Consider the following 27,205-nt stretch of genomic DNA (forward strand, 5'->3'; position numbering starts at 1 on the left):
GTGCGTTCAATGAGTGAGCGCAAGCTCCGAACGCGCGCGAATTGTTTAAAACGCTTGAATCAGCAATATTTAGAAACAAGTGCAAACGATCAACTACGAGAATTTTACATCACTATTCACGATAGCCCATCGGACTGGAAAACACGGGACGTGGGGCTAACGATCATGAACTTGTATTACCGAGCCAAAGATGATCTATTATTGAACATCTCGAATGAATAAAGACTTCAAGTTCATCTGTAAAGCACATAAAGCTATCGTTTGAGTTTAGAAACATCTACCTCATGCCTGATTCACTCTGTTTGTTAGTTAGTTAGTTAGTTCTCTTTTATTGTCTCCCTTAGGAGAAAATTGTCATAGGCAACTGGGAGAGCAGATCAAAAAAAAAAAAAAACATCCACTGCAAACATCCACTTTACATATAGGCTATACACATACACATATATACACATTAATAATAATAAACCATTCCAAAACATAATTCCCACACAATCCTAATAATACACTAACATTACATGTTACCCATCACATTACCCTCACCCACATAAACAATTTCAATCACTTATTCAATAATTTGACAGATAACGGAATTAGAGAAAATCTATTCAGTTTACTGATTGGAACTCTCCTGCCCGAGGGCATTACCTCATACTCCTTATGGAGAATATGACTTGGGTCACTAATAATTTTAAGACTCTGCTTCTTAACAGACCTCTCAAAAATTTCCTGAAGAGAAAGTGGAGATACCAATTATTTTTCCAGCTCTTCTAACCACATTTTGATGTTGTGACTTAAGTTTAACAGTCAAATTGCCAAACCATATTGTAAGACCACAGCATATTATAAATTCAATAGCTGATCTGTAAAACAGTAACATAATAGTTTTATCCACCCCATAGACCCTGAGCCTTCTCAAAAAATAGCGCTGACTAGCTTGTGTACAAACATAGCCCACATGATGACTCCATTGCAGCTGAAAATCAAAGTAGATACCAAAATACTAATATGATGTTACCAGCTTGATTTCCTCCTCATTAACTAAAATTGGACTATGATCATCCACCAACCTCGGGTCAAAGATCATTTATTTAGTTTTTTTGACATTCAACATCAAGTTGTGTTCCTCAAACCACTGCACAACCCCTTCTTTTTCTTTTTTGGTTTGATTCACTTTAAATGACCGGATCATAAGTAATTTGTTCGGGAAATCAGGGTACAGAGCGTGCCATTTGGTTTTGATTCACTATAATGAAACGGTTCCGATGAATCGTTTGTTCGGGAAATCGAATTGCTCGCGTTGTATGTTTGCAGCTCCACCAGAAAAAAACCGACTCATAGGAATCATTCGTTCGCGAATCGTTGTATCGATCGCGCTGTTTGTTTTTGATTCACTTTAAAGAACAGGTTCATAAGAATCAGTTGTTTGGGAATCGAACGACATTGATTTCGCAGCTCACGTAAAAAAAAAAAAAAAAAGAAAAGAAAAGAATCGGCTCGTTAGAATAATCTGATCGTGAATCGGGCGACAGTGATCTCGCTGTAACCGACTCGTAAGAATCATTCGTTTGCGAATTGGAGTACATTTTTTATTCAATTAAAAAAAAACGATGGCGCCGTTAATTTTTGATTCACTTTAAAGAACAGGTTCATAAGAATCAGTCGTTTGGGAATCGAACGGCACCGATTTCGCAGTAGCTATGTGTTCAGCTCACATAAAAAGAAAAAAAAAGAGCCGGATCATGAAAGTCATTTCGGGAAATAAGGGTACTCCGATTCTGCTGTTTGGTTTTGATTCACTGTAAGAAACTAGTTCAGAAGAATCGTTCGTTCGGGAATCGAACTAACACTGATCGTGCTGTAGATTCAGTGAATATCATTGCAGGGCAGGCTGTCAAAAACCGAACACAGAGGCATTGGATTTTGTATTTAAAACTTGAACCGTTTCTGAAAAAGACCGCATTCAAATTGCACTAAAATATAATTGACTAACAAACAGCGGACCCATTCAACAATTCGGAAGATTTCAACAATTCAAGATTTGTGATGCAATGTAATGTAAACACGAGTAAATCCCTGCTTTAACACACAGGTTGCAAGCAACTTTGACTCTGAACTTCATATCAACAGATACAATGAAGAACTATAACGACCGTTTCCAAGTAAATGCATGCATACTGACAGCTGTAAAACTCACTTTTATGTTTTCCAGAGGTCCAAGACTGCTTAGCCAGACTGGGACTACGAATGATCGCGCGTCCGGCTGATTTTAGCGCGTCCATGATGTTTATTGCGACAATTAATAATCCTGAGAGCGCGATCCTCTGGCGGTCCTCTGCCCGAACGAGCCCGATCCTTTCCCCGCAGGAAAACTTTTCTGACAACCAGTAATTTTCTTCCTTTTCCGCGGTCCCGGGTGGATGTATGAACATGTTCGCCACGGCGGGCGGGGTTTAGTATGTAAATTGACCGGATAGTGTTCCATCATGACGCTGCCGTGAGTGGGCGGAAGGCGGGGTTCTAGTATGTAAATTAGGCAGATAATGTTTTTTCAGTGATTGGGGCTTCGCGTGTATATATAAACAGAACGCCGTTTGACTTGTGTGATTAAAACAAACAATACTATTAAACGATAAACATGTATTTTACAGTATTTGGACGCTTTAAACCACACATAATATTACGGTTTATAATATTATGGATAATGGAAAAGGTTAATAATAAAGAAATGATTGAATAAACAAATGAAAAACATAAACAGAGAAAAATACTAATACTAACAGAGAATATTGCAGTTATAAGATCCAGTTTTGATGTATTAACCTTATTTTTATTGTTATTATTATTATTATTATTATTTGAATAGATAATAATTTATAAATATAATAGTAGCCTATATGTAAAACAAATTTATAAAAAGCATAAAAGCATGAAAAGTGAATCTAACAATAAATGTCAGCATGGTTTTTGTATATATATACTATTTATTGGCAATGAAGAAATACAGAACGGATGAGATAGAAGTGAACCTTTTCTTTGAGAGTGTAGTTGTCATTCTCTCCACTCATCCGTGTCTAAACTCATCCACATGAGTGCTTCTACACTGACAGTCCATCACCACATGGGGAAAGAGATGGAAAAATGGAAATAAAGAAAAAAAAGACATTCAAGAGTGTTCCTCTGAGAAATGGTCATTTTGCTTGTCATTGGTCCTTTTGTCAGTTTAGAATGGCGTCTCACAACCTGCATGTATGGTTCAAAGAGCAAATAGAGACCTGGGCATCAGGTTCTTCTGACCCCTACTATGATTCACCAAAACCTGTTAAGTTTCATGTGAAGATGCACAATAATTACAGTTAACCAGGGTCTCCCAGCAGAACAACAGGTGATCACTCAGTTCAGGTGATTAAGACCAGTCATCAGTCTGCAGTTCATCTGAGAATATAACCGCTTTAACTGGTGAATAGATAGATATATACAGTACATACAGGTCGGGAATGGCGTAAGAGTGAACTATCACTATCCACCTTATTTTGAACACAAGATTGAGCGTGGCCATTTTAACTTGAATGTGCAAGTGTTCATTTCACTTTTTTTATTTGCAATGACACACAGCTTTGTAGCACAATTTGTTCTACTATTCTTTGTTATTGTTCTAGTTATTTATCTAGTTATAGCAGATAATGCACATTCACATAAAAGAGCTTATGTGCATTGCAAAATAATGTGGATGTGACAATAAAAGCTGAAAAGTAGAGCCTCTGAATGTGACTTGTGTCATTTCTCTGAACCAGAGTTTTTATGCACACATCATGCCAGTGATGCACTGAAGAAAGATCAAGTGTGGAACTGTGCCTGTCTGCATGGTTATAAAAAGAGATGTGTTTAATATGAATGCTCTGGTTATTTATTCATACACGTAATATGAATGAGGGGATAAAGGCCTCACATTTAGAACTCGGAGAATCTGTCAGCATGAGATGCTGCAATAGTTAACAAACAAGCAACTGTTACCTGCAAATATTTATATATAAACAACAAAAAAAGAAGATAGGATTGAGCTGATTGTTAAGGTGTTTCTGATTAGATCATGATTAAAATCTAGCATAATTGCCAGTTACATTCATCAAATTCATCAAAAGTCAAATTTAACCAAAAATGGCTGTTTGAACAACTTAAAATGAACATTAAACAGTTGGAAATAACATATAAAAGTAACAAGATTGCAACTTTGCAACAGTGCAATATGAATGTTTTTCTATAGATTTTTAATTTTTGTATTTATATCACTGATGTGTTCCATTTGTCAATGAAAATCTGTCCCAAGAAATCAGATAAACAAATATTTACCTACTCTTAGAGGAAAACATTTTAAATTTAATTCAATTTATGTAGATAAAATCGTGGCACTCAGAACATTGTAATGGTTTCATTGTCATTCTTCCTCATGCATTAACCCTTTGCTCAGCCCAAAATAAGCCATAATAATAAGGTTAGCTCTGTTTTATCAATTGCATTCAGCAATGTTTTTCCTTGCTGTCAAAACACTTTATATATTGTGCCCCACATATTATTTTGCATGCAAGCATTTAAAAACCACAACAATCAATGGACAACCCACAAAAGAATGACATATGCCAGAAAAAAATGTTTTATTACTTGAAACCTCACAGAGACCTCACAGAGAGTGCAGCCGAGGTCTGGCCGAAAAAAAAAACAGACAGAAAGAGAGAAGTGACAGTGGGCAAAGAAAACAAAACAACTCTTTCATTTAAACCACTTGGACTCTGCAAACATTCCCACTTCCTCCATCACATCATAGTTTTAAAAAAACACAGACACCAAAAACAACAACCATCTCAGAGCACGACTATACCACATAGGACTGACTCTGTCTAAACCCCGCCCCCCTCCCGCCCATCATTCACTGATAGAATACTCACACAGTAACCCTTCTCCCCTTCTGAAACTACTCGCAACAGAACTCGTTTGAAGGAACTGACTTCATCTGGTTGGCAAAATCTATTCGCTTTAACACAAATCTGAGGGTTTTTCCAAAAGGTGGGTTGGCTCAGGACGTTCTCCCTTTTACCCGGTAATACTTCATGTTTAGCAGACATCTGGATCTGAATTTATTTGCACATCAAGTGTGATGATGGTCCGACGAACACCTTTTCAAGAGTCTCATGGATTTAAAGTAGCAACACTTTTCTGAACGCAACGGCGCCATCAAGCGGCACAACCAAGTATTTCTCTGAAAACCAGACACAAACCATATAATAATAGCAATAATACTCTCCTCTAGCTTCTGTTCGTGGGACCAGCCATTAACCTGATGGATCTAAAACACTTCTTTTTCAACAAAATTACAGTCTTAGTTGGCACTGGACTACACTAGCTTCCGTCTGAAACTGAAAGATGGTCAATACAATAAAGAAAACAAGGAGGGGAAAGTATCCCGCATTTTCATACTTATGATATTCCCTTACGAGCTCGTCAACAGTGCAATAGTGCAACGTTGGATAAATAAATTATAATGTAAACAAATGACCGAATTCACAAGCGTGGAGTCCGTTTGCTGTACGTGACTAAAAAGGATGTGTTTGAGGCATGACGTGGCAGAGGGAGGGAAGAGATCTTTCGGTTCCACCAATGAGGTCCCATATGAAGGCACTAATTATCTGTAACTGGTGAATTACGCTGCTGGACTGCGTTTGTGATGCAGTTTGTCTTTTTGTACCAGGAGGAAGAAAAGCAATCCACAGATGAAGCTTCGGTCCATCAATCGAGTCCTTAAAGACCGGGAGTCATCCGATCCTGACATACTGAGAAGTGAGATCATTTTGTTGCATTGTTTCTGGGACGTTTTGGTTTTTGAACATTGCGTTACATTCTTCTCATATTAGATGGTGACATTCTTGAGTAAAAATTTTCTTCTGATATGGGGTAAAGCACCTGGGACAACGGATCTCACACTTGCCCTGCTTTGCATCACTCCCCCCGAGAGAGAGAAAAAAAAAACCTAACATCAAGGCTGAAATCCAAAGAGGAAAACAAATGGATGCGAGCGATCTCTGAATGGACTGAGGGAAGATAACTCACCAACTTCTGTGAGGTTTCTAGACATATACAAGAGAAAAGAAACGGCAGTTTCCTACTCAACGTGTGATGTCCCTTAAAAGTCCTCTTTTTTTGTCTTTTGTTTTTTTACTACAACAGATACAGTCACACAATACAACATCCTTCGCACCAGGCAAGAAGCTGGAGTAATAGAAGACGAAAAAAACTAAACCAAAAAAAGCAATCTGAGCCACAGACATGCCAAAGATGAATCAGAATCTGGGCCTATTGAGGAAAAAAAACAACAACCAGAGAAGACTGTGTTTGCATGTATATGTGTGTCTGTGTATGTGTGAGAATGAGTGTAGGTCTGCTGTGGTGGGTGACAAGCATTCATTTTTTCAGGGGCTGGTAAACAGACGCATTGGGGTCCAGTCCTGATGGACCGGTGTCCATGAATTTGGAGGAGTAATGGGGCGTGACTGGGGTCATGCTGCCTGTATCTGCGGAATACACCACACTGGGCATGACGGCCATGACCTCTGCTATCTTCTGCTTCAGGTCTTTAATCTCCTGGTCTTTCTGCAGAATTTGACCTAAAAGAACACAAATCCAGACAGGAATAAATTATTAAGTAGTTTTCAAATTTAAATGCTGATCTCCTGGTGGGTAATCTGGACAAAAGTGTGTGATGGAAGACCTTGTGCAATCTCCAGCTGTCTCTTAGCATCTCCGAGGGCAGAGAAGAGGTCCAGCTTGATGCGGGTCTCAGCGCTGAGGCTGTTCTCCAGGTGCTGGGTTTTATCCTGCATCGCTGACAGCGCTGACATCAGAACCTCTGTGTCCTTCTCATTTTCCTTATATTTATGTAGCTCCTAGAAAGAGGAGGAGTAGTAGTGTATTTTTATACCACGTCTCCATTTACAGAAGATTTTGAAACATTAATAGCGAATATGGCATTTGAACATTTCCTCACTTGAACTTTGAGCTCCAGCTCTCTGATTTGTTCTTCTTTCACCTTGATGTCAAGCGTGAGTTTCTTATACTCCGTCTCCAGCTCAGAAATCCTCCTCCTCAGAGACTCTGTGCACTCACCTCTGATAGACACAAATAGACGCACATTAGTTCACATAAAAAAAAGAAGAAGAAAAAGTGAAATATCCTGGAGTTTTATGGAAAGAAAACAGAAACAGATCTCATGAAAGGGAAGACATAACTAACGAAGGAAAAGAGAGAATCGTGTGAGAAACAGACAGAATGGATGAAGGCAAAGCTATAAAAAAAAAATCAGGCAGTAAAAAAGAATGGAGAGGCAGAAAAAAATGTGTATGGCATACATGTTATCTATTTTGGGTCAGTAAGATAACTTTTTTCTAAGCAATTACTTTTATTTAGAAAGGAAAAATCACATTTATGAAAAGCGACAAAGACATTTATAAAGTTATAAAGGATTTCTATTTCAAATAAATGCTGTTCTTCTGAACTTTATCATCAAAGACTGGAGTAATGTCTGCTAAAATTGTCAGCTTTGCATCACAGGAGTAAATGACATTTTAAAATATAAAACAAAAGAAAACAGTTATTTTAAATTGTAATAATATTTCACAATTTTACTTTACAGTTTAATTTTTTTTAATGCACCCTTGGTGAGCATAAGAGACAGACTTCTTTCAAAAACATTGAAAAATCTTACTGATCCCAAACTTTTGAAATGGAAAGGAAGAGAATGAAATGCACAATATATAACAGAATGAATGTTAGGAAATGAAATGCAATGGAATGAGGCAAAGGTGTGTCATTAGCACCTGGTTGCTGCAGCGAGAGCGACTGCACGGGCCGCTGTGGCCTCCTCCAGCTTCTTGCGTTTCTTTTCCTCTGCTAACAGTTTCTCTGCTGCAGCACGAGCCTCCTGTTCTGCCTTCAGACGCTTCTCCAGCTGCCCCACTGTCTGCTTGTCCTTCTGCTTCGCCTGCACGGCGTTATGAAGTCTGAACACACAAAAGAAGAGTTTGCATTAATATCTGCTCTGTGCTCTCTTAAGGAGCAAACTCAAGATGGGATGTCTCACTTGTTTTGCAGTAGTTCGTTCTCCTGTCGCAGCTGTCCGAGCTCAGAGCGTATGCTGCGTTCAGAGCTGCCTAGAGAGCCCAGCTGACTGCGCAGATCCTGTTCGGTCTGTCTGCTAGCCTGCAGGTCTGCCTTCAGCTTCTTAACATCCTGCTCCAGCCTAAAAGTGAATTTAGAGAAAAGGACTGAGCTTCCTGAAACCTAAGAGGGTACCTAAATAGACAGCATTTCTGGGCATCCAAACTTGCTCAAAGCATGATATAAATTCCAATGATGCACAAAAATGCTAAGCAGGTAAGTAGATGATATAAAAACTAACTGTTTTGAGGAAATTGGAGGTTTCTCCCAGATTTGAGGTGTTTTGTGGTCTGTTTTACTACTAAATTGTCCGCAACCAAGAATGTTTTTAGAACCACCATATTTTTATAATATAATTCAGTGTATAGGTAGCAAAGAAAAGGACTAAATTCCCTATGAAATAGTATGTGAGATATGGTGTGCCATAAGAATAGTATGTCCAAATACTCAGTTTTTGAAAAACAGTAGGACCTAGATCACCTACTATTTCCAAGTGTATCTTTGTAGTTTATAACCATGCAGATCTGGTAAGTCCAGAATGCATTCAAAACACACACATACACCTATACCTTTTTAATTCCTTCATAAAATGTATTACCTATTCTGGCAACACTACGAAGTTTCACATGCAGCTGATTACTGATTAAAATGTATGATCACTTTAGCAAAATTATACATGGAAAAAAAGGTTCATTTTGCATCATCAATTACAAACCAAACAGCTTTCTGTTGGTCAATGCAGCAAATTCATGTGACAACTTGAACCGGTTTCGAAATCTGTGTGGGGAAAGCTTTCACCCTTAACCGAAATTTCAAATTGCATGTATTCCTACTGAAAAGACTCTCAAATACAAACATTTGCAGAACACAGCAAAAGGACCACAATTTATCACAAATGTGATAGAAAGGAAAAGATCGAAGAAAGTGAACTCGACTCTTTTTGCCCTCAGTTCAGTTTTGGGAAAACTGAAAAAAAGTCTTGTTTATTAATGCTTTCTATCAGATTGAGAAACAAATAACAAAGCATTATTGTTTACTAGTGTGCAGTGTTCTCACACACCCTGCTGAACATTAGAGCTGCTGTTTTAATGTGAAGCCCTGATTTTGATACAGATGTTGTGTGCGAGTCTAACCTGACGAGCGCTTCCGGTTTACTCAGCTGATTGTTGGGAATGCAGTTTTCCACAGGGTCTCTGTTTTTCCCTCCTCCACACTTCTGTTTCCGGTCTCCCTTACTTGAGGAAGACGCGGACGACGAAGGCCCAGAGGAAGACGGCACACTGCCATTGGCTGTTCCATGCCCCCGGGGCGAGGAGCTCCCTCCCCCTCCTCCTCCGTTGGCATTTTTGTAATTTTTGTTGGAGTTGGAGGAGGAGGAAGAGGAGGACGATGAAGAGTGTTCATCTTTCAGCAGGTTCTCAGTGCTGCCCAGCAGATCTGAGCTGCTCAGTCTCTTACTGTTCACGTGGTTCTCCATGTACTCCATCTCCTGAGCTTTACTGTCCACTGATGGTAAGATGCTGCTGGTGCTGCTGTGATGGTTCTGGTTGTGTTGCTTTTTGGACTCGTTCTTGCCTCGTTCTTTCTCTCTGTATTCCAGCTCTGGTAAGGTGTTGGATGATGGTTTTTTACCGCCCGCCGAGCCGTTCTGTGCCACAGCTGGAGAGTCTACATCATGAATGCCTTTAGATGCTGCTGCTGCTGCTGCTTATAAATGAGAAAGAGAGAAAAATATTTACTCATGTCACATCTGCTATGAACAATTTTTGAAGTTTCTTTAAACAAAGTCTGTTCATATCGGTTTAAAACACTTTAAAATGTAATAAACACTTTAAAAATGCATTTGAAGAAGTCCATCTAGCTCTGGCATGTTCCATGTCATGTGATTTACGAAAGTGAGAAAAAGGCTTCAATGTAGGTTGTTTTTCACTCCTTTTTAGAGCTTGACAGCCATGGCCAATATAGAGCTTTGCAGAAACTGTGCAACATGTCTCCAAACTACTGCCGTCAGGAGACACTGTATAAAGTCCTTACCCTCCTCTGCTTCTCGTTCTTGTCTCTGTATGAGCTGTTGTTCTGGAGGTAACGCCTGCTGCAGCAGCTGCATGTAAAATTCGTTTTCTTTTTGCACCTCCTTCTGTTTCCGCAGACGCATCTTATAACTTACATAACTCTTAAAACCAAAGCCCAGCGTCACCACCGGGTACCCGATACTGTGAACACAGAAATTGGACATCATACGATTAGCATTGTTGGGGAAAAAAAAACATCCCAAAAAACCCTGAAGACACAAGTAAGAACCATAACTACATACTTTAGTCTGAGTAACCTGTTCTACACATTTTAATGGGAAAAACTTAAGCCATTGTTTTCTGCACCACTTCAATTGTCGTGGAATTATTACTGTGTACTGCTATATGATTGAATATAGAGGAAAGCAGACAGATAAAGCTGAAACTTGCTCACAATCAGTGCCAATGTTTGACTCATCAATGCAAGTAAGGACTAAGAGAATTGGCATACCAGTGTGCTGCAAACGGACGACACAAGTCCACGTGGAAGTGTTTCAAATCTTTAAATCTGATAGCTGCCTCAATATAAACAAAAAGTATCCATAGCGATACAGTGGGGAGGCAGACCCCTCGTTCTGTGGAGAGATGGAGTGTATGAGAGGAGAATGGTCAATTCAACATGTCTTTAAAATACTTCAGTTGACAACAGTGAATAAGTGTAATAATCTCAACATTAACAGCCAGAATTACTCTAAACAAACCCACAACCATTCAAGCACACACTCTATGGGTGAATCTGAATCAAGGATCAAATCTAAACAGTTCGAGGGAGTCATTTGAAGCAAATCCTTTTGTTGACGTCAAGATCCAGAGCTGCTCAGAAATAACCAAGCTTACAGCTGCAAGGTCACAGTGCGTGTGTGCGCATGTTATAAAGCCAGAATAAATCATGTTATGACAACAAAAGCTCACAACAGCATGGGAATGATCCTCTCAAGCTGGAGTCCACACATTTGTTAAATGTATTTTAATCCATCTTTATAAAGAGGATACAAGAAACCAGAGATGGAGTCAAAAGTGTGTCTACACCATACCAGACTGACACTCTGAATGACAGACATGTCAGTTTGAGGTTGTCTATAGAGGAAGTCAAAGGTGCAAGTCATGAAGGTTCACAAACCACTGACCAATCAGCTGTAAGCTTGAGGTTAGACTTCAGTAGCAGTACCACAAAACATACCAGATCAACGATGGCAGGGTGATCATGTAATACAATATGAACAGGTGTGCGGCTCTTACCTGTGTGCCAGACGTACTGTACCCACACATAAGTGCTGGCTGCAAAGAACAGCCACTGCACTGGGATGAACAGCAGACATATAATATCTGATGTGAATGCCACACACACAAAAAACACTGAGAAAGCCTGCAACACAGAGAGAGAGATGCATCAGATCATCACATGTGCAACTAGCGTGAAATGTCATTTCACAGGCCTCAATAAAATGTCATTTCACCATCCTGCTGCGAGACATGCAAAACATCATATAAAACAACCATAAACAGCATTTTGTGTTTATGCCGTTTTCATTATTATTTAAGAGACATAAGAGGAACAATAACATACGTTTATAGTAGTGGATGCATGTAAAGTGCTGTCACAATACAATACACAAATCACAATACTGATGACTGAACTTCTGAAAATGTATAAATATCTTAATCTCAGAGAAGACTAAATAAGAGTATAAACTAGTTTTTGTCCCTCAAAGGATTATTGATAATCTCAAATTCATAAACAGATGCATAAAGTCTTCAGACAGTATAACAAATAAGATTTTTTTTATGTTCTTCTGAGAAGTCTCTAATGCGCATCAAGGCTGCATTTATTTGACAAAAAACATAATAAAAACAGTTATATTACAAAATATTATTGCAATTTTAAAAAACTATTTAAACTATGTTTTCTATTTGAAAATATTTTAAAATGTCATTCACTCCTTTGATGGCAAAGCTAATTTCCAGCAGCCATTTCATAGAACATTTACGATATATAATATATATATATAAAAAAATACATACAATATATAAAGATATATATATGTGCGTGTGTGTGCTAAAAATTACATTTCTGCCAGTCAAACAAAAAAATCTTATAAGATTTATAAGCAGTATAAATCACCATGTATGGTAAACAGAAGCTCAGACATTTTGATAAACATTTGATTTTGTATTGGACCAACATGAGCATGACCAATCGATGCCTTTAATTATTTAGTCCTTTTATCTAGATGAAGCGCTTGTCTCACGTACTCACCAGGCCCTGGTATCTGAAGGAGTCGTAAACACTGCGAATGAAGAGCCAGAAAGGCCAAAGGTACTCGAAGCGGAAGTCCAGGACAAAGTCTGCCAGCAGCACCAGCGCCCAGACCACCAGAAACTTCAGGTACAGGAACGTACTGAAACAAAAAAGAAGGGACATTATTACCAAACCATTCAATCATTCATTCAAGATCTCATCTCTTTGAATAAGACCCCACATGTGGTCTTGAGCCAAAGAACATTTAGCGACACGTACAAGCAATTCCATCGTGAGCTCCAGTAGTAAATCCAACCCAATGAAGCATGGGTAGGTGGGGGAGGATGTAATCAATGTTTGGCTTTCTCCAATTCAGCGTGTAGTGAATGAAGCAGATTATGTTTTATATAGGGATGAGAAGAAGCCAAGAGTAGGATGCCAAGATGTATCTCCAGATGTAGCAATGCAGATCCTAAATACTAAATCAACCAGATATTCTTTATTTAGACTATAATTACGCCTCAGCGATATATTGAATAAATGTCAATGTGATTCATTGCGAATCTTGATTTTAAATGTGTTTTTTGCCCATTAAATGGCCCTAAAGACTTTGTCACCAGACCAATTTTGTAATCATTCTTTGTTTCACAAAAATCGAAGCATTTAGATAGCTAAAAATAAATAATTTCAAAAACGATTAACATGCATTAAACACAGCTTAAAGTGTTTAAACATGCATAAATGGCATGCATAATCTTAACATTAATCTTAACAAAAAAGTGCTGGTGTTGGTGATTCATTTAAATGAGTGGGAATACTACAGCTTTTCTGTCTTTAAAAAGTATGATTAATTTAATAGCATAGCATCTACATATTTCTCCGCTGCTCATACAGGTGCTGAAGATGCTATTAATAGTGTTGAGATGACAGAAATTATTGTGTCAACAGAAGTAAAAAAAAAAGTCACTGGACTGGTAGATCTGGGCTGATTACATATTTGCTCAATTCCACCTCACTGAGAAAAGCAATAACACACATCTGATGATAACACGTGTTACAGATGCATCTGCACGTCATCAAAGTTGACAGCCAATGCATCTGCATATGCAACACATATTACACATGAGAAAAAGTAGTTTCAAAGCTGCATAATAACATACATTTTGAGGTAACAACTTCTCATAGTCACACACCCTTTTGGGAGCTATAAATACTATTAAAGTGTGAGAATTAATTTGCACTAGTCTACGGATGCATGCGCGACCATTGCACATACTAGGCACTTCAGATCAAACCATCAGCTGTCTAACATCACTCTTCAATGTCAAAATGACTGATGGTCAATCAAATCAAAGTAGGCAGGATTTACTGTTCACAGAAGCAGAGCAGGAAGCATCAGTTTAACATTAAAGAGACCAATGTAAGGTGAAGCTCCAAACCATTTATTAGTCAACTTTTAACGGTACGTTTTACGATAGAAATGTTAAAGGTGATGTATGTAGAATTGTGTTTGTAAGGGGTATTGGAGAGGGGTTTTTTTCACCTGCTCCTCAGACTTGATGCACATTTTTACCAGATTGACGACAACAACAGGAACGATGAACACTTGATGAATGAAATGAAATGCGCTGGGTGCCAAATGAAAATGAAATGGGTGCCGAAACACAATTGGGTAAACTGGCAGTGGGCAGGTTTAACAAACCAAAACAGAAATGGACATTCCAGCCAGGATTTAACATTTTCAAAGAAGAGTAACTGACTGTAATATTGTTTTTCAGATAAACAAATATGTTAACTTAGCATGTTTCTTACATATTTGCAAACATATTATGATATTTTTATGCTGTAGTAGAGTCAAAAACTTACATACAGCACCTTTAAATGACCGACAGATTTATCCAATGATTCAAACTACTTTTTATTACTTTATTTTAAGAGAGAGACAGAGAGATGTCGAAATTGTCTGCGTATGTCTCTTAAACAATGAAGCGGAGTATAATTACTTAAAAAACTACGATTTTACCCCCTTTGTTGCTGAGAAATATAATGTAGCGATTCATTATGGATTAGTAAAAGTTGCATGGCAGCGCTGAAATGATGTTTATGAGCTTCAGAATGTTACTTTTTGCACAGCACGATCTCAGATCTCTGTGTGTGACTGTGGTGTGTATGTGTGTGTGCACGTATCAATTAAAGCAGCACATTAAAATTGAGCGGTGATTAAACTGAATGGTTTTAATGCACTGGCCTTCTCACACTGTATATCTGTTATTCAAGAAACTTTTGAACAGTTTAAAAAACAATTTATGAAAAAACCTTCAGAAACTATGTGAAAATGAGCACTTCTGCAGTGTGAATTTGGTATAGTACACTTCACTGATATCTTGCTTTAAACATTTGAAATTAAATGGGGGTGAAATGCTATTTCATGCATACTGAGTTTTTTACACTGTTAAAGAGTTGGAAAAAGTTTTTTTCGAGTATGGCTCTGTGTGACGTTAGATGGAGCGGAATTTCCTTATATGGGTCCTAAGGGCACTTCTGCCGGAAGAGTGCGCGCTCCCGTATAGCAGAGCACTGAGAGCACAACAGACATTCACTGATCAGAGCGAGAGCGTCGCGAAATGTCACAAAAGAAGTGTGTTTTTGGTTGCCAGGGCAAGACAACCCTGCACAGATTACCAAAAGAGAAAAAGCATTAAGGGACCAGTGGATGGAGTTTATTTTTACAGAGCATCAACCGAGTTGTGCAAGTGTTTGTGTTTGTTCCCTGCATTTCGAAGATGCTTGTTCACAAGGCCCAGTTTGACGCCGGATTTGCACATCGTTTATTTCTTAAGGATAATGCAGTCCCAACGAAAAAGGGTCACGATCGCGTGTTGGAACCGCAGGCGGTGAGTAAAACTGCTTAAAATACCTCTGCCTCCTTATTAGTGCGTCCGCCTCCCCTGCCGGAGACCCGGGTTCGAGCCCCGTTCGGAGAGAGTCGTTGCTGCTGCTGCTCTCGTTCAGTTTCAGCCTCGGGATCTGATTCTGGATAATAAATAAACGGCTGAATCTGACTGTTAGCCATGGTTTGTTTTAGATGATGTTTTTTTTCCCTCACAGTAATGTCACAGCTTCCAAATGCTCTCAACGCAAAAGCTTACTCGCGCTCGTGATTCTTTAGCTCCGCCCACACGTCACACCTCCAGCCGGTCGTGTTTTTCCGGGAAAAATCGGTACAGACTATCTTTCTCTTATGAATATAATAAAACTAAAGACTTTTTGGAGTTATGAAGGATGCAGTACTACTCTATAGGTATTCAACATTAACAGGATATTGAGTGAAAACGAGCATTTCACCCCCCCCCCCCCCCCCCCCCTTATATGACCACCAGCAAATATACTATATGCCAAACATTGAACAGACCCAAACACTGGCACAGGGTCAGCAATATGACCGGCACCCCATACATAGAGATTAAAGTTATTATATGAGAGGTTATACCAACTGCTAAGTGCTAAGATATGAAATATGAAGTACTGCTGCATAAAACCGCTTCACAACATCACTTCTGATTGACAGGTCAGATGCTCCATGACAAAGCTTACGAAAACAAAAACACTCAGACTAACAAACTTAGGCTCTCAATGAAAGACTGAACTGCAAAAAAATTATCCCTCACATGAAATTTGTGCAACTAAGTTACCCTTAATTAAATTAATTACCCTTACAAAAGGATAATTTTCTTTCTTGTGTGGAACACAAAAGGAAATGTCAGTCACTCAGAACGACATTCATCATTCAGGCATTTGCTTTATAATTTTATGTAAAATTAAAGTAAAGTGAATGGTGAGTGAAGTTAGAAACATCTTTTGTGTTTCACAGACAAAAAGTCAGATTTGGATAATATTTCAAACAATAACATTAATTTAAACATTATTCCTGGCAATAAAAAATACTAACTTACCATAGATATACTGTTAGTTTTTTCTACATATATATATTTTAAATACAAAATGTGTAGTAGTTCGTGAGTTCCCAAGGAAAACGTAAACAAATTCGTAACTGCCTCCGGTCTCCCAAACTTCTGAGGAAAGACTGAGCCAACTTCAGTTATTTGGCTTCTCGGGCATTTAAAACCCTTCCAGCAGTCTCTTAGAAACCTTTATTTGAATAAACTCCCCTAATTTACATATGAGATTTGCTAATTAAATTAAGGTTATTCTCCTTGCGGTCTTGTGAGAGGAAATCAAAATCGATCAACTGTCTCGATGACTGATTCTGATGACTGACAGTTAGTGACTCTAACCGTCGGGTCTCGAGCCCACGGCGGTGGGCTTCGCGGGTTTCTTTCTTTTAAAGCGCATCGCTGTAATGAGGCCTACGGCAGCTTATTCATTTCTGCGGAGACGACTGTCTACCTCCAGCCAAGCTCTGTTGACGACAGCTCAGCTCGGTTAGGCGATTTACAGTCTCTCTGTGATATCTTATATCATAATAAAAACGAAATCTGGGTCTATCCTGAATGATAACGGTTCGCTCCGAAGGTCTGGATTGTACCTGCTGTAGATCCCCTCGGTGATTCGGTTCCGTTTTAAGGGCCGTCGGAGCTTGCTGCAGTCCGCATTGCGCCGCTTCATCCTCGCCCCCTTAAATCGGGCTTTTTAATACGTACAGCAGTATGGTCCAGGGTTCTCTCTTATTCGGACGGGAAACATTGGCGCTCCAGCAAAGGAATATACCGCCGTGGTTGTTGTTTTTTTCTCCTGGAAACAAAGAAATAAATAAAAAGACTGAGTGGAAGACCCTCCTCCTTCTCTCGGCGCAGACGCACAGACACGGGCCCAGACAGGTTTGACTGACAGGCCGCTGAGCAAATAGGAATCGCATCTGTGGGCTGTCAATTTGAATGGCAAGACAAACAGCCAATAAGCAGCGGCCTCTTTTGTTGCGGTACCAAAGAAAGGGAAATGGTGCTGCTGACAGGTTTTCCTCACCCCACCAATCGCTGTCTTTGTGGACAAATCAGGTAGTGCTCCCTGACCAATAGGATTGATTCAGGCGGGACTCTTCGTACGATTTTTGCGTATGATTTATGAGAGATGCGTATTTCACTGTCTATGGTATAGACATAGCAATACCTAGATGCGGCCGCTCGACTGCACGTCAACGTCGCCGCCATATTGGAGCGGGCAACTCTCAATCTCTCATAACTCTCACATCAGGAAACGTACCTGACTCATCGACAGATTGGACACCTACAAAGCGTCACACGATAATAAAAACAGATCTCGGGGTGTTATCTTTCATAGGTAAGACTCAGCGGTTGTTTCTCGATGTTTTTTGGTCATTTTTAACATTATATATTTTAGTTTAATTTATATAATAAACTAAATGGTGTTATGAGCAAAATATACAGAGTGAGCCCTTTGACTGTCTAGATTAATGATGGAGCTAAATCTTCTCTTTCATTTCACTACCGTTACTTATTTGCAAAGATGAAGTGGTAACACTTTAGAATACTAGTATTTCAGTTAATATTCATTAACGAACATGAACAAACAATGAACAATACATTTATTACATTTATTACTGTATTTATTCATCTTTGTTCATGTTAGTTAATGAAAATACAGTTTCAAAATACAATTCAGAGTGCATTAACTAATGTTAACAAGCACAACTTTTTATTTAAATAATGCATTAGTAAATGTTGAAATGAACATCAACTAAGATTAATAAATGCTGTAGAAGGATTGTTCTTGCTTAGATCATATTAACTAAAGTAGTTAACTAATATTAACTAATGGACCGTTATTCAAAAGTGTTACTGATTAAGTTTATCATCACTTGATTATAAGGAGTTCATTGCTTTTCATAAAACTGTGAACTGATTCTATGTATTCTTTTTTCTTCCCTTTTAGCCATTTGCAAACAGGACAAGGACAGCCTTAAGGAAAGCTGAGGAAAGCTGTTCTCTGCATTTCCAAGAGACAAGACTATACCTCCCAAGACTAATGTTGTGTTTGTACTAAACCCAGAGCAGCCCTGAATGAATCGACAGAATGACCCAGCTCATATTCTAATACTATAGACTGCAATTAAAAAGCTTTGCACAGGCTGTTTAATGCTGATAATGTACTGCGTGTGTCTTTACACAAAAACTACATGATGTAAATAGCCTAGAAATGAAAAACACAGGAACTCATAGTGAGTCCAGCTGCAATATCATGATAAACTCATTGTGATGCTGTTATAATGATTATTAATTTTGATTATTAGGCTATACAGTTTTTTGAGGGGACCATCTCATATTCTGGTCTGTGATAAACATAATTATACTTTGAGATTTTTTTGTGCTGTTAACATACATGGAAAAATAAACCACTGTTTCAAAATGTGAGTGTTCGGAGCGGCTTCGCAGATCATTTGAGTCAGTTCGGGAGTTCGGAGCGGGATCGCGAATCATTTGAGTCAGTTCGGGAGTTCGGCGCTTCTTTTACTGTCTATGGTTGGGCGCGGGTTCGCGAATCATTTGAGTCAGTTTGGGGATCGCAAATCATTTGATTCAGTTCGGGAGTTCGGAGCGGGATCGCGGATCATTTGAATCAATTCGAGAGTTCGGAGCGGGTTCGCGAATCATTTGAGTCAGTTCGGGAGTTTGGAGCGGGATCGCGAATCGTTTGAATCAGTTCGGGAGTTCGTAGCGGGTTCGGGAATCATTTGAGTCAGTTCGGGAGTTCAAAGCGGGTTCGCGAATCATTTGAGTCAGTTTGGGGAATGGCAAATCAGTTGAATCAGTTCGGGAGTTCGGAGTGGGATCGCGAATCATTTGAGTCAGTTTGAGAGTTCGGAGAGGGATCGCGAATCATTTGAGTCAGTTTGGGAGTTCGGAGAGGGATCGCGAATCATTTGAGTCAGTTTGGGGATCGCAAATCATTTGAATCAGTTCGGGAGTTCGGAGCGGGATCGCGAATCACGAAAGATTTGCGCTTGTAAATTTTCAAATTGCTGCCAACTGGGGTGGCAGCAGGGGTGGCAAGGCTTTCTTTTAGGGTGATCCGCCCCTGCCCCCACCAACATTTCTGAATAGACTGCAAGATCCCTAAGGTTACTTTACTCTGAAAAAAAAAAAATAAAACAGTAAAGATCTCAGAAGGTGCTGTAGGACGGGAATAACAAACTTTAAATACTTCTTGCATCATTTTCTTTTGACAATGGTCTTATTATACAACAAACTCTGTCGAATATTATACAGAGACATCATAATAATTAATTGCACATGAAGGTGGCTTCATTTTTGGGAGACACCTCCTCCATGCCTCTTACATGCACGTGATCTTACATATTCCTCATCTCTGGTGGGTGTAGATTACAGACATTCACTCAGTTTGTCACCTAATAATGGCTCCTCAGTACGCCCCCAGCCTCCGCTCAAGGCTTCCTCTTGTGGCCTTCCTGCTGGAAACAATCTTTATCCTACTGTTTGTCTTTTTTGTAAAAATAGAGCAGCGTGAGCTGATTGACAGAGAGTCTGACAGTAAGCTTTTCATCAGTTCATATGCAGGTTAGTAAGTCTGATTTACATTAAGGCTGTGTTATGAATTTTTGAAGGGTTCAGGCTTGCATTCACTTTTAAACTTGTGGTTATTTATGAACAGCATTAAATCACATTACCTTTTGTTAACCTGCTATGTTCAGCTGATATGTCAAAACTGTATATTTCCTAAAATATGTTTTAAAATGCATTTGCTTAAGTATATTTTCTACCAATATACAATTATATTTTAAAATATATTTAAAAAATATAAATATTAAAAAAAAGCCTCCATAGGTTTAATGTATGTAATATACATTTACATTTATTATTATATTTCATTTGAAGAAGTTGTCTGTTGCACGTGTGAACATATCACATAAAATCAGCAAGGAACATACTTTAAAAAACACAAAAACAATTACAATATTGCAATAAAAAAAAAAAAATTAAGTAATTATAAATCTAGTAGGCAATCGCATCCACATGCATTTACCTTAAAAGTAGGCTACCGTAAGATTGGAATGGCATGTTGAAATATATTTTGGTTGTATATTGAAACTAAATATATTATACATTTCAAAAATGTATTTAATTGAGCTTCACTGTCTAGGACCTATTTAAAATATATTTTGGCCAGAAAAAAAAAATCCATATATAAAGGAGTCATACCCAAAATAAATAATAATTTGACCTTGGTTTGTTTGTAAATGTGGGCCATGTTGCCGTTGGGGTGTGGAGCCACAACATCTCTGGTTTTGGATGATAAGAAGTATTTCTCTACCACAAGCAGTATTAAATTCTGACTACCATTTAGCCAAATGTTTAAAGTTTATATATATATATCTTTTAGAAACGTATACATTGGCAATAATGGAAATGCATTGCTTTCAACAGAATTCCAAGATACTCATGTGATGATATTCATGGGGTTTGGATTTCTGGCCACGTTCCTTTTACGATATGGTTTCAGTGGATCAGGGTTTAACATGCTGTTGGCAGCCATGGCCATCCAGTGGGCCGTCTTGATGAATGGCTTTCTGCTGCCACAACGACACCACAGAAAGGAGATCCACATCAGTATGAAGAGGTGCATACATTACAGCTCTTAGCAGATGATAGGATCCATTGGTGATCAAGTGATGGAATGCTAAATTTCTCCAAATATGTTCCCATGAAGAAATTAATTTAAGATGGCCTGAGGTTAAGTGCAAATTTGCCTAATTGAAATTTTTTGTGAACAATTACTTTGAGATGTTTTACAGCCTCAGACTTGATCAAATGCTGTCTGTGCTCCTCTTGCAGCGTTATTGAGGCGGAGCTCTGTGCAGCGTCTGCTCTGGTTGCCATGGGAGCAGTCCATGGGAAGACCAATCCTGTCCAGCTCTTACTAATGGCTCTGGTGGAGGTCACAGGATTCGTGGTCAATCAGTGGATCCTGCGAACTCTGTTCCTTGTAAGAGAAGTATTACTTTCCCAGATAAAAATTATAATTGCTATCCTTATATATATATATATATATATATATATATATATATATATATATATATATATATATATATATATATATATATATATATATATATATATATATAATTGTTATAAAAAAAATTTAAAAAATTGTTTTTTTCTTTGGTGCAAGAAAATGATAAAAATACTCAGATATAATTTTTTTTTAGATTTCCCATATCTTCATCTCAAGGTACATTGCAAGCCAATTTCGGTAAAAAAGTTTAAAATAAAAACTGATATATTTAGACGGGCAAATTCAGATGGTAGAAACATTTCTGGACAAACAGCTTTCCAGTCTTTGAATTTTTTTTTTTAATTGCGAAACACTGAAAAATTTATTATTATAATGTGAAACTTTTGAAATTATAATTGACAAAAATTGTTGAATTAAATAATACTTACAATAATCTGAATACTAACAAGCCATTCCACCTAGGATTGTGCATGCTGTTTTATTCAGACAGACTGTATTTTCATACTGTACTGAAGCAGAGCTCATGTGTCAGGCAGATCCAGTGTACAGCATCATGCTGCTGCATGTCTTCGGGGCTCTGTTTGGTGTGATGGTGTCATGGGTGCTGCACAGAGAGGGGATCAAACCGGTGCACGAGAAAGAGAAAACTGACCGTAAGACTGGCTTACTGGCAATGTTTGGTGAGTACAGTAACCAGTTAACTATCTATCAAACTCAGAAAATAACCTCTATACTCTAAACCAGTTTCTTGGTTTCAGTCCATAGCCATAATGGCACATCAGATAATTTACAGAGAACAAATTCCAGTGAGCTTTAAACATAGTTGAATGTTTAATAGCACGTTATTTTATACATTTATAATATACGTTTATTTACTGGTTTAACTCACTTACTATACAGCTAAAAAATTCCTAGAGATTATTAATTACAGATTATTTAATGTTTGTGCTTATAATGATTGAGTTTCATAACTGTTACAGTAAATGTGAGCACATTACTTAATGAATCAATGTTTTGAATGCTTAAAGAAATAATTAATTGACTAGGGCACTCATTTCTGAATAAATAAGCGTTTTACACCAATCATTTGAATGAAAGATTCAATTATTCACTCATAAACACAGTAACTTCTCATGTTTTTTACTTAATCAGTTTTAGAAACGATTGTGAACAGTGATTCTGTTATAAAGACTGACTGATATTTTTGTTCCTGAATGAATCCGCTTCTTTCACCAATTCAGTTACAGTCTCTTGATTGATTGTTTTCTTGTTTAGTTGCTAAATGAATTAGCGTTTTTAACAAACTGGTTCAATGATTGAGTGAATTACTCAAAAACACAGTCATTGATCGCTTCCTACTAGAGTATAGTTGTAATCTGCAGAAAATTACCTGAACAAATCCCTGTGTGGAACAAACAGTGATATCATCACCCTTGAATTGATTCAGTTCTCTTGAACCCAATCAGATCGAGAACTAAAGTGTAATTATTTGATGTTGTAATTCAATTATGCACATCCTCCCTTTCTTTCTTCCTCAAAGGAACGCTGTTCCTGTGGATGTTCTGGCCCAGTTTTAACTCAGCACTGGTGAGAGATCTCAAACTGAAGCTTACTGTCATCTATGGGACGTATCTGTCGCTGGCTGTCAGTGTTGTCATGGCAATGTCTGTCTCTATGCTCACTAGCGCCAAAGGAAAGATGAACATGGTGAGCAGCTAGCTCCCAGTAGAAAACAATTATAATATTATATCACGAAATGTTTCACATTATAAAAGTAAAATGGGTTGTCAACAGCATTTCATGTTCACTTAGTTGGGATCCAGGAATGCTGACCAGATTTTCAGATAATTCATTGTAAATGATGATATGAGTAACATGTCTGACTGGTGTTTGCTGCACTTCCTCTACACAGGTTCACGTCCAGAGCTCCGCCCTGTCCGGTGGCGTTGCCATTGGAGTTGCCATGACAGCAGTCCACATGCCGTGGATTGCCATGACGATCGGCTTCTGTGCCGCTCTCTTATCAGCTTTGGGATTCCGCTACATGAAGGTAAAGTCATATCAGTCACAAAAGTCTTATTCAATTTATTTATTTTTTTACTGTGCAGTCAAACTGAGAACATGTAATAGTTGTAATATGTGATGAAGGAGGAGCAAGAAAGTGTAATGTTTATCTTGTTTGAGTCAGGGTTATTAACGTTAACCTATACTTAAAACAGAAAAAAAAAAATCCTTAGCAGAAATATCTTTTCAATACTTGAAAAGCAATAATATAAAATGATTGAAATAGAATTTCTAGAATAAAAATTCCAGCTAATTGCAAACATAATTTATCATTTTTAAGTTGTGGTTTAATGAACTAAAATAATAAATATAAACTAAAATTACATATATAAATGCAAATAAAAGTAACTTAAAAACTATTTAGACAGTTAAACAAAACTAAAACTAAAATGACTAAAGCATACAACAAAACTGCTAAAACTTAAAATTAAAGCAAAACCAGAAAATATAAAAAAAATAAAAAAAATAATGAATGATCTGCTTGTTTTAAAATCATCCCAGTCTACTGACATTTATGACATCCCCTTCAAACATTAGTGCACATGATAACTTTTGTTAACTCTACAAGTAAATCCAATTCAGCAGCTAATTACTCTTTGACAGTGATGCCAAATATTTAGAGCTACTGCAAAACAGTTCAAAGACATCATTCTAAAGATGACTGTGTGCTTGTTTCTTGGGTGCATAAGGTCTATATCAAACACTTGTTTGGGTGTCAAGATTTTCTGGTGGATCCACATGGCAAGTTTAAATGTTTTGAAAAACATAAAAAATTAGTGTTTCAAAATGAAACCTCTATAAAGACCAGGCTTAAAGGAAAAGCCACAACACTTAAAATGCCTCTAGTAGGGGGTCTTTCTTTACCAATACACCTGGCTAACTAGGATTTCAAGAGAAAATTAAAACCCAAGAGGCCAAAGGAAAAAGCCTTTCTCCCTCTGTCTCCAATAAAAATAAACCACACTGTTAAAGTATAGCTTCTCAATTTCGGGACTCATTCAATTATCACAATCATGCTGTCACACAATATTTTCACCAATATTTCCAATAAAAGCTTAAAAACGGAGAGCTTTTTAAAGACTCTAAGTAATGCATATCACCTGCTTGGACTAATTAGCTCAAACCCCATCAGTAAGCTTCAATCAGTAAACCCATATTGCTTAAATGACTGGAACACTTGAGCTGACAATAATAATGTTTTATGCTTTAGTTAAAAGATTTAAATCCTGGATTTTAACTGTTCTCGCACTTTTGGATGTGTAAACTGGATATTACATTAACCGTCAGGAATGATTTTCTGTTTTTACTTTCTTCCAGAACCACATGCTACTTGCTTTTGAGTGTCATGACACCTGCAGCGTACTCAACGTGCATGCCGTTCCGGGAATTCTGGGATGGTTTGCACTTTTATTTCTACGGCTGGCCAGTGACGAAAGCACAGTGTAAAATGTTTTCACTTTTATTCAAACCTGTGACATGTATCCATAAAATGTCATTAAAGGAAAACTTTACCTCTAAAAAAGAAAATTTGCTCACCCTCGGGCCATCCAGGGTGTAGATGAGTTTGTTTCTTCATTGGAACAGATTTGGAGAAATTTAGCATTCTATCTCTTGGATCCTCTGCAGTGAATGGGTGCCGTCAGAATTAGAGTCCAAACAGCTGATAAAGACACCGCAATAATCCACAAGTAATCCAGCCCATCAGTTAATGTCTTGTGATGTGAAAAGCTGTGTTTGTAAGAAACAAATCCATCAAGACGTTTTGTAAATTAAAACAGTTGGTTCCAGCTAAAATACGAAATCCATAATCCATAATTTAGCTTTCTCCAGTGAAAAAGTTGTCTCTTCTGAATCAAGAGAGAAATATGCACAGATACAAGTGGAAACAGTTGAAAACCATACTAGAGGAATTTTGATGTGAGAGGACAACAAAGGATGGACTTTTTCATTCATAGAAGGTTTATAAAGGATTGTGGATTTGTATTTTTACAAGAAACAAATGTTGAAACTTAAAACACCTTTAAGATGGATTTGTTTCTTACAAACACACAACTTTCCATTTCACAAGACATTAATTGATAGACTGGAGTCATGTTTGGACTCTCATTCTGACGGCACCCATTCATGACAGAGGAAGTGATGTAATTCTACATTTCTTCAAATGTGTTCTGATGAAGAAACAAACTCATCTTCTTCTTGAAAGGCCTGAGAATGAGTATTTTGTTAGCAAATGTTCAGTTTTGGGTGAACTTTCCCTTTAATGTTGACTGTGTTGTATCTGTGTTCTCAGAGCGGTGCAGTTCGCTGTGCATCATATCTGTGTTCTCCTCATAACGGTGTGCATGAGTCTGGTGATGGGCACAGCTACAGGTCCAACAACACTGATACAGTCACACTAAAGATCATTAGAATAGATATGTTTCTTTTGCATTTTATTGTGTTATGAATATATGAGCAAAAGACCAGCAAAATATCTTACACTGCAAAAAAAAAAAAAAAAAGGGCATAGGGCATTTATTCAGCATAGGCTGGTTTTAACTGTTTTCTGGTGCATATATTGATATGTATTTGCTCTGTGACAGGCAATTTGATTTGACTATTTTTTTAAACGCTTGTGTGTCCAATTAATTTTGTGTTTTAGTTCAATGAGGCAAACTAAACATACAACTACAATTACAATTTGCAGGACTTTTCCTGAAGTGGAGTATCTGGAGACCCCAGCAGGACAGGAAGTGCTTTGATGACCAGGCATTCTGGGAGGTGAAGGGTTTTGTTCATTTGGATCACTCTATACATGTTGTCTACAAGACTTAACACCAGTCCTGCATTTATCTTTTATCATTCAAAATGACATTAAACCTAATTAAAAATTAAAAGTATATTTACATACTAATTATGTATTTGTTTCTCTTGTAGTTTCCAAATTTGGCTGTAAAAAAATGAAGAACTTATGGACAAAGATATAAGAGGACTTCAGATATGCATGAATGCAGTTAGCACAAAATATATCTGTGTGTGTGTGTGTGTATGTGTGTGTGTTTGAGAGACATTGTAAAGTAAACCATTTAAAATTTCCTTGAATGGAAAGCATTGTGCTTTTTTAAGAGACAAATCGTACAAAACACCACCAAAGAAATTTCCAAGCCCCAGGACGTTAAAGCAAGAAAAATGGAAGTTTGTTTCAGGCTGACAATGACAAACTGATACACTAATGCAATATATAAAAATAACCTTCTGGTGCACAGTACACTGACTATAGTCCACTCTAGTCATGATTTCCCTTCCAAATGAACAAAACACTGGCTCTGTACATATTCACAATAGTTTTATTAATTTAAACCCACAGTTGGATGAAGGCCAGCTACTTTTTGTCAGAGAGACATGGATTACATTAAAATGTTACATTCTTTATTATGTAGAAATCACAGAATCTCTAATTTGTTAGTTGACAGACTCAGATCTCACCTTATTCTCCCATAACCACTGAAATAATAAGAAATTGTGCTTTTTAAAAACATTAAGATTTCTATAGAAAATTTTTGTAATTTGCCCAAACATACACAGAGAGTGAATTTAAAGCTCCAGAACGCAAAATATATAACCAGGCTTCCCACAGGCA

At 37.7% G+C, this 27,205-nt stretch overlaps 3 protein-coding genes across 10 annotated transcripts in view; 1 reads left to right on the forward strand and 2 right to left on the reverse strand.

Moving 5' to 3' along the window:
* Positions 1–2,453, reverse strand: part of LOC128025907 (low density lipoprotein receptor adapter protein 1-B-like) — a 137,198-nt gene extending 134,745 nt beyond the window's left edge. For all 5 annotated transcript variants that reach the window (XR_008186283.1, XM_052612509.1, XM_052612508.1 and 2 more), the window contains exon 1: positions 2,195–2,453. Coding sequence is in view for 4 of the 5 variants with exons in the window: in XM_052612509.1 (XP_052468469.1) it covers positions 2,195–2,429 (235 nt within the window). In the remaining variant the exon portion in view is untranslated. The remainder of the gene's footprint in view (positions 1–2,194) is intronic.
* A 2,172-nt stretch (positions 2,454–4,625) lies between these two features.
* LOC128025904 (macoilin-2) lies at positions 4,626–17,351 on the reverse strand. 3 transcript variants are annotated; one of them, XM_052612505.1, is made up of 11 exons: positions 17,060–17,351; positions 12,532–12,673; positions 11,514–11,640; positions 10,726–10,849; positions 10,237–10,415; positions 9,336–9,903; positions 8,126–8,284; positions 7,863–8,045; positions 7,034–7,154; positions 6,758–6,932; positions 4,626–6,653 (listed from the first exon to the last, which is right to left on the reverse strand). In XM_052612505.1, the coding sequence occupies exons 1-11, from the start codon at positions 17,137–17,139 to the stop codon at positions 6,451–6,453; spliced, it is 2,061 nt and encodes a 686-aa protein (XP_052468465.1). In that variant the 5' UTR covers positions 17,140–17,351; the 3' UTR covers positions 4,626–6,450. The 3 variants fall into 3 exon arrangements, with proteins under 3 accessions (XP_052468465.1, XP_052468464.1, XP_052468463.1); XM_052612504.1 differs by having other exon boundaries at positions 9,336–9,906; XM_052612503.1 differs by having other exon boundaries at positions 9,336–9,909.
* A 2,511-nt stretch (positions 17,352–19,862) lies between these two features.
* Positions 19,863–26,829, forward strand: rhd (Rh blood group, D antigen). Of its 2 annotated transcripts, XM_052612506.1 has the most exons (10): positions 19,863–20,066; positions 20,934–21,126; positions 21,342–21,492; positions 22,055–22,202; positions 23,063–23,229; positions 23,435–23,572; positions 24,904–25,028; positions 25,877–25,956; positions 26,273–26,346; positions 26,503–26,829. In XM_052612506.1, the coding sequence occupies exons 1-10, from the start codon at positions 19,904–19,906 to the stop codon at positions 26,527–26,529; spliced, it is 1,266 nt and encodes a 421-aa protein (XP_052468466.1). In that variant the 5' UTR covers positions 19,863–19,903; the 3' UTR covers positions 26,530–26,829. The 2 variants fall into 2 exon arrangements, with proteins under 2 accessions (XP_052468466.1, XP_052468467.1); XM_052612507.1 differs by lacking the exon at positions 25,877–25,956.
* The last annotated feature ends 376 nt before the right edge of the window (positions 26,830–27,205 follow it).

This window comes from Carassius gibelio, chromosome A13, assembly GCF_023724105.1.
Source record: "Carassius gibelio isolate Cgi1373 ecotype wild population from Czech Republic chromosome A13, carGib1.2-hapl.c, whole genome shotgun sequence".
In the NCBI taxonomy this organism is placed as follows: Eukaryota; Metazoa; Chordata; class Actinopteri; order Cypriniformes; family Cyprinidae; genus Carassius; species Carassius gibelio.

What these genes read in the sequence shown, in the direction of transcription:
- rhd (XM_052612506.1), top strand. Translation starts at nt 19,904, where the DNA reads ATGGCTCCTCAGTACGCCCCCAGCCTCCGCTCAAGGCTTCCTCTTGTG. An exon ending in TGGGATTCCGCTACATGAAG is followed by an intron (nt 23,573 to 24,903) that starts GTAAAGTCATAT and finishes ACTTTCTTCCAG; the next exon opens with AACCACATGCTACTTGCTTT. An exon ending in GCCAGTGACGAAAGCACAGT is followed by an intron (nt 25,029 to 25,876) that starts GTAAAATGTTTT and finishes CTGTGTTCTCAG; the next exon opens with AGCGGTGCAGTTCGCTGTGC.
- LOC128025904 (XM_052612503.1), bottom strand. Translation starts at nt 17,139, where the DNA reads ATGAAGCGGCGCAATGCGGACTGCAGCAAGCTCCGACGGCCCTTAAAA. An exon ending in AACGAACTACTGCAAAACAA is followed by an intron (nt 8,046 to 8,125) that starts GTGAGACATCCC and finishes TTGTGTGTTCAG; the next exon opens with ACTTCATAACGCCGTGCAGG. An exon ending in GCTCTCGCTGCAGCAACCAG is followed by an intron (nt 7,155 to 7,862) that starts GTGCTAATGACA and finishes TGTGTCTATCAG; the next exon opens with AGGTGAGTGCACAGAGTCTC.